Here is an 11476-nt window from a genome sequence, read left to right as displayed (position 1 = left end):
GGGGTGGAGCTGGGGGCGGGGCTGGGGCTGGAACTGGGGGCGGGGCTAGGGGCTGGAACTGGGGGCGGGGCTGGGGGCTGGAACTGGGGGCGGGGCTGGAGCTGGTGCTGGGGGTGGGGCTGGGGCTGGAACTGGGGGCGGGGCTGGGGTCTGGAACTGGGGGCGGGGCTGGGAGCTGGAGTTGGGGGCGGGGCTGGGAGCTGGAGTTGGGGGCGGGGCTGGGGGCTGGGGGCTGGGGGCTGGAGCTGGGGGCGGGGCTGGGGGCTGGGGGCTGGGGGCTGGAGCTGGGGGCGGGGCTGGGAGCTGGAGTTGGGGGCGGGGCTGGGGGCTGGGGGCTGGGGGCTGGAGCTGGGGGCGGGGCTGGGAGCTGGAGTTGGGGGCGGGGCTGGGGGCTGGAGCTGGGGGCGGGGCTGGAGCTGGGGGCGGGGCTGGGTCTGGAGCCGGGGAGCATCAGTGCTCAGTGGGAGAGAGAAGCGGAGGCGGCGTGGAAGGGGGAGAGTGCGCTGCATTGCGATGGCGCCGGTCCTGGTGGTGCTGCTCCTGTCTGCCTGCAGTGCCCAGGCTGCGATGGATTCCTGCTACGAGCCGGCCACAGGGACAGCGCAGAGGTGTATGCCGGAGTTCTGCAATGCTGCTTTCGGCAGGACGGTCCTGGCCAGCCATGTGTGCGGCTCTCCGGGGCCGGAGGAGTTCTGCCTGCAGACCGGGGTGACGGGGGTCACCAAATCCTGCCACCTCTGTGATGCCCACAGCAGCCACAATGCCAGCCTCCTGAATGACTTCCACAGTGAAGAGGAGCCCACTTGGTGGCAGAGTCCGTCTATGCTGCACGGAGTCCAGTTCCCCAACTCTGTCAACCTGACCCTGCATCTGGGTGAGTGAGAGAGTGAGTGAGTGAGGGACAGCACAGGGCTCCCTGCACTGCCCACCCCCTCAGCAACCCTCCCTCACTCCTTACAATCTCTCAGGGAACTCTCCAGCCACTCACTCATTTGTTGCAGCTTTGGCTCTGTAACAAGTGAGGAGAAAGTGAGGACTGCAGATGCTGGAGATCAGAGCTGAAAATGTGTTGCTGGAAAAGCGCAGCAGGTCAGGCAGCATCCAAGGAGCAGGAGAGTCGACGCCTCAGGCATGAGCCCTTCATCAGGAATGGCTCATGTCCTGATGAAGGGCTTATGCCCGAAACGTCGAATCTCCTGCTCCTTGGATGCTGCCTGACCTGCTGCGCTTTTCCAGCAACACATTTTCAGCTCTGATCTCCAGACCTCACTTTCTCCTCACTTGTTATAGTGCTGGGTAATAATTGTTTCATTTAAAAAAAGCACGGATTCTGGTGTGATGCAGCGGTAGTGTCCCCAGCTTTGAGCCGGGAGGTCTGGGTACAGGTCCTATCTGCTCCAGAGGGGTGTTACGACAGAGAATCATAGAGAGCCATAGAGATGTACAGCACGGAAACAGACCCTTCGGTCCAACCCGTCCATGCTGACCAGATATCCCAACCCAATCCAGTCCCACCTGCCAGCACCCGGCCCATATCCCTCCAAACCCTTCCTATTCATATACCCATCCAAATGCCTCTTAAATGTTGTAATGGTACCAGCCTCCACCACTTCCTCTGGCAGCTACCTCTGTGCAACAGGCTGGTTAAAGAGCGACTGTCCGAGAAACTCAGCAGGTCTGACTGCGAAGGGAGAGAAGCTGAGTTAATGTTTAATGACCAGATGGGTTCGTTTCTCTTTCTGAAATTTCTGAGGAAGGGTCACTCAGCCTAAAATGTTAACTCCGATTTCTCTCCACAGATGCTGACAGACCTGCTGAGCTTTTCCAGCAACTTCTGGTTTTGTTGTTGTATTTATCGTTAAGAGTTTCTGTGGGGAAGTCAGTTATTAAACTCTGGGTAAATTTGCAAACTTTACATCGAGTGAGCGGTTTGTGACAATCGGCAGTCCCTTGTGAAACTTGCTGGTGGCTGGGTGCTTTGTAAAATTAATAATAAACCCAGCTCACTTGCTACAATTCTTGGGTATATTGCAAAGTTTGGAAGTGATTTGAGTACTTTGTTATAACCCTGGGCATCTCGCTGCGATCCATTTGTGAAACTTATTACTGAGAGAGTATTCCAATTTACAGCAAGGACTGGGATTCCTGCACCTTCTTAGACATAAGCTCTGGTGGGATCGGGATGGACAAGGGAGATCCAGTAGATGTAGTGTACCTGACTTTAAGAAAGCTTTTGATAAAGTCCCACAGAGGAGGTTAGTGAGCAAAATTAGGGCGCATGGTATTGGGGGCAAAGTACTAACTTGGATTGAAAGTTGGTTGGCTGACAGGAAACAAAGAGTAGTGATAAACGGCTCCATTTCGGAATGGCAGGCAGTGACCAGTGGGGTACCGCAGGGATCAGTACTGGGACCGCAGCTTTTTACAATATATGTTAATGATATAGATGATGGTATCAGCAATAACATTAGCAAATTTGCTGATGATACAAAGCTGGGTGGCAGGGTGAAATGTGATGAGGATGTTAGGAGATTACAGGGTGACCTGGACAGGTTAGGTGAGTGGTCAGATGCATGGCAGATGCAGTTTAATGTGGATAAACGTATGATTATCCTCTTTGGTGGCAAGAACAGGAAGGCAGATTACTACCTCAATGGAATTAATTTAGGTAAAGGGGCAGTACAGAGAGATCTGGGTGTTCTTGTACACCAGTCAATGAAGGCAAGCATGCAGGTACAGCAGGTAGTGAAGAAGGCTAATAGCATGCTGGCCTTCATAACAAGAGGGATTGAGTATAGAAGCAAAGAGGTGCTTCTGCAGCTGTACAGGGCCCTGGTGAGACCACACCTGGAGTATTGTGTGCAGTTCTGGTCTCCAAATTTGAGGAAAGACATTCTGGCTATTGAGGGAGTGCAGCGTAGGTTCACGAGGTCAATTCCTGGAATGGCGGGATTACCTTACACTGAAAGACTGGAGCGACTGGGCTTGTATACCCTTGAGTTTAGGAGACTGAGAGGGGATCTGATTGAGACATATAAGATTATTAAAGGATTGGACACTCTGGAGGCAGGAAACATATTTCCGCTGATGGGTGAGTGCCGAACTAGAGGACACAGCTTAAAAATACGGGGGTAGACCATTTAGGACAGAGATGAGGATAAACTTCTTCACCCAGAGAGTGGTGGCTGTGTGGAATGCTCTGCCCCAGAGGGCAGTGGAGGCCCAGTCTCTAGATCCATTTAAGAAAGAGTTGGATAGAGCTCTCAAGAATAGTGGAATCAAGGGTTATGGAGATAAGGCAGGAACAGGATACTGATTAAGGATGATCAGCCATGATCATATTGAATGGTGGTGCAGGCTCGAAGGGCAGAATGGCCTACTCCTGCACCTATTGTCTGTTGTCTATTATCAGGGAGATGGAGATCTCCTTTCACACCCCCTTAGCCCTTCCCAGGACCCCGGGAGTTGGAGCAGATTTCCCTCTGATCAGTTTGGCTGCTCTGTTGGTGTGGAGAGGGGTGAATTGCTGTTTGTTTTCTGTTGTTGTTAGACTGGATTTGTGTTGGTGAGAGAGCCCCTGTTTGTTAGCTGCTCCATGTCCCTGTACTTTCTGGAAGTTGATTCCAACCAGACCCCTGCCTCCAAAGTCAAATCTAAAAAAGTTAACGTCAAAATTTTAAATGAAGTAATCCCTGGGAACATTACTGAATGCAACAAATGCTGGAGATTACCGCCAGCATGTCAGGCACCGTGCATGGAGAGAGGGAGAGAGAGAGAGCAACGTGGGCGGCATAGTGGTTAGCACTGTTGCCTCACAGCACCAGAGACCCGGGTTTAGTTCCCGCCTCAGGCGACTGTCTGTGTGGAGTTCGAACATTCTCCCCGTGTCTGCGTGGGTTTCCTCTGGGTGCTCCGGTTTCCTCCCACATTCTTTTTTTTTTTTTTTTTTTTCCCCACACTATCGCCTAACTGCGGTAGTGCTTATTTTCCCCAGCACCCATGGTGTGTGTGTGCAGGTGTGAGACACAGTGAGAGACACAAAGTGCACAAATCTTTAATTTCCACCACCAGGAAGATAGGAAACATCCAAGTGGCCTGTGACAAGCAGTGCCCTTCACATCGAAGGGCAATGCTGTGTGATCAAAACAGTGAAGGGGAGGGCAAGGACTAAATCAAAATAGCGTTGGAGGGGGAAATGATGCACTCCACTCCCTGCGGCGCCCACCTCTCCCTGAACAACTCCAGGGTGTTGGTGGACGCCGCGTGCTCCTTCTCCAAGGACACCCGGGCCCAAACGTAATCGCGGGAGAGGGGCAGGCAGTCGGCCCTAACAACCCCCTCCATCCTCCCACATTCTAAAGATGTGCAGGTTAAGGCGGATTGGCTGTGGGAAATTGTCCATAGTGTTCGGTTCATTAGTCAGAGGGAAATGGGTCTGGGTGGGTTACTCTTCAGACTTGCTGGGGCTAAGGGCCTATTGCACACTGTAGGGAGTCAAATCTAACTGCCAGACTTGAATGGACAATAAGTGGGATGGGGGAGGAAAGAGAACACAAGACATGATAACAGGAACATTACTTGATTAGGTGGTTATTTTTAAAGAATCAATTGGTGACAATCTTCAGACTCAAGAGAGAAGTTAATCAGCGTTAGACACCAAATGGCAGGCACTAGGATCCACGCGGAATACTCAAAACCCTTCACTCAATCAAGGCGGGGCTTTATATAGTGTGGCCTATCACAGAAGGGTATGCAAATAAAATCCTGGCAGTCCAAGCCAATGAGCTTGCATCCAGCAGTCACTTGGTTAATGCCAGGGTACAGGCAACTGGCTCACTGAGCTCCAGGGCCAAGTTGCCACCAGGTGCTGGGCAGTCAGGGTATGGGTGTATCTTTCATGGGAGCTGGGCATCACTGGTGAGGCCATTATTTCATGGCCATCCTTAATTGCCCATGGCTTGTGTTCTGAGAATATCTGCAGTCAGCACCTGGTTCTCAGAGGCTCCTCTTTGGAGATTTTCAGTGTCATCCTCAGCACTCCCTCAGCGCTGACCCTCCGACAGTGCGGCACTCCCTCAGCACTGACCCTCCGACAGTGCGGCACTCCCTCAGCACTGACCCTGTGACAGTGCGGCGCTCCCTCAGCACTGACCCTCCGACAGTGCGGTATTCGCTCAGCACTGACCCTCCAATAGTGCGGCGCTCCCTCAGCACTGACCCTCCGACAGTGTCCACTCCCTTAGAACTGACCCTCTGACAGTGTGGCACTCCCTCAGCACTGACCCTCTGACAGTGCTCACTCCCTCAGCACTGACCCTCCGACAATGTAGCCCTGCGCTGAGGGAGCACCACACTGTTGGAGATCCTGTTTTAAATGAAATTCACTCCATATTGTTTGACTGTAAAGTGGTTCAGATAGCCTGAAGACCCAGATTTTACGAAGGTTAATTTAATTTTAACCAGCATTTCAATAGCACTTTTCCCAAACTCAGAAAATACCGGATCATCTTGAGATCCTCATTGGTTGTCCAGCACTTGATGACCGCACTTGATGACTTGTAAGGGCAGTGGTGCTATAGTAATGCAAGTTTGACCCTTCTTCAGTGAATTAGCTACCCCCATGCTTTCTTGCCTTGGACTCATCTTCAGGTTCCCCCATGTGTCACCCCTCCCCACCCCACCCTACCTTGCTCAGTTATTGGCTACTTGGAGATAACGTGCCCTCTCTCTCCCCCTCCCTGCATCCCTCCTCCTCCCTCTCTCACTCCCACTCCTCTTGCTCTCTCCCTCCCCGGTCCCCTACCCTCTCTCTGTCCTCTCCCCTCGCTCCCTTTTCTCCTCTCTCTCTCTCCCTCTCTCCACCCCCTCGCCCTCTCTCCTCTCCCCACTCTTTCTCCACCTCCACCTGCTCCCCTCTCCCTCCCCCATCCCTCTCCCCTCCCTCTCCCCTCTCCTGGTATATAGCTGTTCTGTTTGAATGGGAAGTGTTTGATCAAACAGCAGTGAATATTCTCTGTGTCGGTTCCTGAGTGAATCCAATTGACATTCCCGGGTTTCCAGTCAGCGTGAAGATATTACCCACAGCGACAGTGAGGCTCATGAGCAAGTCAGGTTTGCTATTTTCCTGATCAGCCACTGAACTGAAAACTGACCGTCATGTAATTTATCAATGGGTCTGGGGGTGAAGGGCTTGTCATGTGAAGAGTGGTTGAGGACTCTGGGTCTGTACTCAATGGAGTTTAGAAGGATGAGGGGGGAGGGGATCTGATTGAAACGTACAGAATACTGAGGGGCCTGGATGGAGTAGACATGGCACTAGTCCGAGACACTAGGACCCAAGGGCACATCCCCGGAGCAAAGGGACAACCCTTTCAAACTGAGATAAGGAAGAATTTCTTCAGCCAGAGGGTGGGGGATGGATGGAACCCATTGCTGCAGAGGGCAGTGGCGGCTGTGTATTTAAGACAGAGATAGACAAGTTCTTGATGAGTAAGGGTTATGGGAAGAAGGCAGGATTAGGATTGGGAAACGAATCAGGAATTATCGAATGCTGGAGCAGAATCGATGGGCCGAGTGGCCTAAGTTCTGCTGCTGTATCTGATGTGGTTGGGACTTGACTGCGTGTAACTTGGCTTGTTTTCCTTCAGAAGTACAGATAGTCGGTTGGCTTGAAGCCCAGCTGAGGAAATGGACCAGGGTTTGCTCCTCTGACCGAATGTCTTGTTTAGATTGTCAATGGGAGACAGACAAACTTCCTCAGCTGTCTGAATGCTGCTTGTTTGTGTGTGTGTGTATGATAATTGAATCCGTCTTGGAGGCCCTGCGTTATTACTTTTACCTCAAGTGAATGAGCCAGCATTTTGTTGTGGTTTAGGCGGAGGGGTCTGTAGTTCAGTGGGGCAGCTGCGGAGCTGGAAGGTGCTGGGTTCAAATCCCACGCCTGATGTTGCCAGTGCTGTTGTTATTGGATGGAATCTACCTTATCTCTCAGGTAAATGACCCACTGTAGAATTTCAAATGACTCACGGTGAGTTGCCTCAGGTCCCTGCCTATCTTTCTGATGGTGTCGCCTTCTCTCGCCCTTCCATTTTGCCTCCGATATCCACCTTTCTCTGAGTTGCATTGTTCTATCTCCAACTCATCCTTCCCTTTTTCAAATTCTCGGTCTGCAATCCCGAGGATAGACAAATAACTGATATTCATTCGAAGCGTTGACTCCCACCGTTACCTTGATGACATCCCTCTTGACTCCCTGTCGTTGTTGATTCCATCTTCCTCTCTCTCTCTCCGTTGTGTCCATGTTGGTGATGTAATCTTCCCCACCAGCAATTATAAGAGGTCTTTTTTAGCCCGAAACAAGGATTTGCAACCCCTGTCCCACTCGGTTGGACAAGGCCTGGGTTTGTCACATTTCCCAAAACCCCCACCCCCCACCGAATCACAAAGGGAGTTCCTCCCTGTCCCTGCTGCCCCCTCTCTTCTGTTTCGTTAAATCATTGTCTGGGATTTCTGCCACCACCAGTGCTCCCCACCAATCACCTCGTTCCCTCCCATCCCCCACCAATCACCTCGTTCCCTCCCATCCCCCACCAATCACCTCGTTCCCTCCCATCCCCCACCAATCACCTCATCCCCTCCCATCCCCCACCAATCACCTCGTTCCCTCCCATCCCCCACCAATCACCTCGTTCCCTCCCATCCCCCACCAATCGCCTCTTTCCCTCCCATCCCCCACCAATCACCTCATTCCCTCCCATCCCCCACCAATCGCCTCTTTCCACCTCCCGTCCTTCACCAATCATCTCATTCCCTCCCACCCCCCACCAATCGCCTCGTCCCCTCCTGTCCCCACCAATCACCTTGTCCCCTTCTGTCCCCCACCAATCACCTCTTTCCACATCCCATCCCCCACCAATCGCTTCGACCCCTCCCATCCCCCACCAATCGCCTTGTCCCCTCCCGTCCCCCACCAATCACCTTGTCCCCTCCCATCCCCCACCAATCACCTTGTCCCCTCCCGTCCCTCACCAATCGCTTCGTCCCATCCCGTCCCTCACCAATCACCTTGTCCCCTCCCATCCCTCACCAATCGCTTCGTCCCCTCCCGTCCCTCACCAATCACCTTGTCCCCTCTCGTCCCCCACCAATCGCCTCCCTCCACCACCCCCCCATCTCCCACCAATCACGTTGGTCCCTTCTCAGTCACCTCCCTTCTCAAATCACCACTCTAAGCAAATTCAGGGGATGTAATATTTACAATTTTACCTCTTCCCACACTGCCCCCCCCCCCCCCCACTCTCCAAGGTCCCAAACATGCCTCCCAGTGAAGCAGTAATGTTGGATTTGATTTATTATAGTCACTTGTACTGAGGTACAGTGAAAGTTTTCTTTGCGTGCAGGACAGATAGATCATACCATTCACAAGTTTTGAGAAGATTTGTAGCTCAGGTTGAAGTTCTGGATGTAAGTTTGCTCGCTGAGCTGGAAGGTTCATTTTCAGACGTTTCGTCACCATACTGGGTAACGTCTTCAATGAGCCTCTGGATGAAGCGCAGGTGGCATGACCCACTTTCTGTTTATGTGTTTAGGTTTCCTTTGGTTGGTGAAGCCATTTCCTGTGGTGAAGTCATTTCCTGTGGTGATGTCATTTCCTGTTCTTTTTCTCAGGGGGCTGGTAGATGGGGTCTAGCTCGATGTTTGTTAATAGAGTTCCGGTTGGAATGTCATGCTTCTAGGAATTCTCGTGCATGTCTTTGTTTGGCTTGTCCTAGGATGGATGTGTTCCCAGTCGAAGTGCTGTCCTTCCTCATCCATATGTAAGGATACTAGTGAGAGAGGGTCATGTCTTTTGATGGCTAGTTGGTGTTCATGTATGCACACATGCAACATTCATACATGAACACCAACTAGCCACAAAATGACATGACCCTCTCTCACTAATATCCTCACATACGGATGAGGAAGGACACCACTTCGACTGGGACAATACATCCATCCTAGGACAAGCCAAACAAAGACATGCACGAGAATTCCTAGAAGCATGGCATTCCAACCGGAACTTTATTAACAAACACATTGACACGGATCCCATTTACCACCCCTTGAGAAAAGGAACAGGAAAAGACACCACAGGAAATGACATCACCACATGAATGACACCACCAACCCAAGGAAATCTAAGCACATAAATAGAAAGCGGGCTATAACACCAGTGCTTCATCCAGAGGCTCACTGAAGATGTGCATTAGGGTAATAGAACAGAGTCAGGAGTACAGTGTTACAGCTGCAGAGAAGGTGCACAGAGAGCAAGGTCAACATTCCATTTGAGAGGTCCATTCGGAAGTCTAGTAACAGCGGGAAAGAAGCTGTCCTTGAATCTCTTGGTACATGTGTTCAAGCTTCTGTATCTTCTGCCAGATGGAAAAGATTGGAAAAGATTATAACCAGGGTGGGAGGGGCCTCCCCAAGACAGTGGGAGGATGGAGTCCATGGAGGGGAGACTGGTTTGGCGATAGTCTGGTCTGTGTTCACAATTCTCTGATGTTTCCTACGGTCCTGGGCAGAGCAGTTGCCGTACCACACTGTGATACATCCAATAGGGTGCCTTTCTATGGTGCATCTGTAAATGTTGGTAGGAGTCTTTATGGCCATACTGAATTTCCTTAGCATCCTGGGGGGTTGTTGTACTTTCTTGACTGTTGCATTAATGTGGGTGGACCGGGACTGATTGGTAATGGTCACTCCAAGGAACCCGTCCATCTCCATCTCAGCCCCATCGATACAGACAGGAATGTGCCCATCCCCTGCTTCCTGAAGTCAATGGCCAGCTCCTTCATTTTGCTGACACTGAGGGAGAGATCATTCTCTTTACATCACACTATCATGCATTCGATCTCTCTCCTGTATTCTGTCTTGTCACCTGGTGTTGCCAGCGAACGTGTAGATGGAGTTCGGACAAAATCTGGCCACACAGTGCTGAGTGTACGGGGAGTACAGTAAGGGGCTGGGTCTGCAGCCTCGTGGGAGGGAGGGTCTGGTGTTGAGGATTATCCTGGGGGAGGTTCTCACTGTCTGCATGTCCTGCTTTCAGTCTCGTCTTCTGCTGGATTCACTGACGACAGTGCAGTCACAAACCCATTGCTTTGACTTTGAAATGGGAAAATGGAAGTATGTAAAAACCTTGGGAAGGGTGATAGCCACAATGGGCTTGTGCAGGAAAGCATCGTTGGCTTCTACTGCTCTGTGACGTTGAAATGCAAAATGAAAAACTTTGAGTTCTTTGTGAAATCTGACAGTGATACCAGGGTAAAAGCACACAGGCGAAAGTGAGGACTGCAGATGCTGGAGATCAGAGTAAAGAGAGTGTGATGCTGGAAAAGCACAGCAGGTCAGGCAGCCTCCGAGGAGCAGGAGAATCAACATTTCGGGCAAAAGCCTTTCATCAGGAATCCTGCCCGAAACGTCAATTTTCCTGCTCCTCGGATGTTGCCTGACCTGCTGTGCTTTTCCAGCACCACTCTTAAAAGCACACAGGAACAGGAGTAGGCCATTCAGCCCCTCGAGCCTGTTCCACCATTCAGTGACTGATCTGTGGCCTTACTCCACACACCTGCCTTTGATCCATACCCCTTCATACCTCCATCAAAAATGTACCTACCTCAGATTTAAAACTAACTAATGATCCTGCATCCTGCATCCCCTGCCATTTGTGGAAGACAGTTCCAAACTGAATACTAGAGGTGGACAAGCAGGAGACTGGGAGAACACAGCAAGGCAGGCAGCATCAGGAGGGACAGGCAGGAGGCTGGGGGAACACAGCAAGGCAGGCAGCATCAGGAGGGACAGGCAGGAGACTGGGAGAACACAGCAAGGCAGGCAGCATCAGGAGGGACAGGCGGGAGGCTGGGAGAACACAGCAAGGCAGGCAGCATCAGGAGGGACAGGTAGGAGGCTGGGGGAACACAGCAAGGCAGGCAGCATCAGGAGGGACAGGCAGGAGGTTGGGGGAACACAGCAAGGCAGGCAGCATCAGGAGGGACAGGCAGGAGGTTGGGGGAACACAGCAAGGCAGGCAGCATCAGGAGGTGGAGAAATCGATGTTTCGGGTATTAACCCTTCTTCACAAAACATCGACTTCTCCACCTCCTGATGCTGCCTGCCTTGCTGTGTTCTCCCAGCCTCCTGCCTGTCCCTCCTGATGCTGCCTGCCTTGCTGTGTTCTCCCAGCCTCCTACCTGTCCCTCCTGATGCTGCCTGCCTTGCTGTGTTCTCCCAGCCTCCTACCTGTCCCTCCTGATGCTGCCTGCCTTGCTGTGTTCTCCCAGCCTCCTACCTGTCCCTCCTGATGCTGCTTGCCTTGCTGTGTTCCCCCAGCCTCCTGCCTGTCCCTCCTGATGCTGCCTGCCTTGCTGTGTTCCCCCAACCTCCTGCCTGTCCCTCCTGATGCTGCCTGCCTTGCTGTGGTCCCCAGCCTCCT

The 11476-nt window shown here is 52.1% G+C and overlaps 1 protein-coding gene across 1 annotated transcript in view; it reads left to right on the top strand.

Annotated features, from left to right (window-relative positions):
• The first annotated feature begins 469 nt into the window (after positions 1-469).
• LOC132825932 (laminin subunit gamma-3-like) overlaps positions 470-11476 on the top strand; it is a 112370-nt gene continuing 101363 nt past the window's right edge. Inside the window, exon 1 of the mRNA XM_060841582.1 lies at positions 470-874. Within this exon, the coding sequence (XP_060697565.1) occupies positions 514-874 (361 nt within the window). The 5' untranslated portion in view covers positions 470-513. The remainder of the gene's footprint in view (positions 875-11476) is intronic.

Source organism: Hemiscyllium ocellatum, chromosome 21, assembly GCF_020745735.1.
Source record: "Hemiscyllium ocellatum isolate sHemOce1 chromosome 21, sHemOce1.pat.X.cur, whole genome shotgun sequence".
Classification (NCBI taxonomy): Eukaryota; Metazoa; Chordata; class Chondrichthyes; order Orectolobiformes; family Hemiscylliidae; genus Hemiscyllium; species Hemiscyllium ocellatum.
Note: the sequence above shows the minus strand (reverse complement) of the source record. Positions and strands in the feature narration are given on the sequence as shown.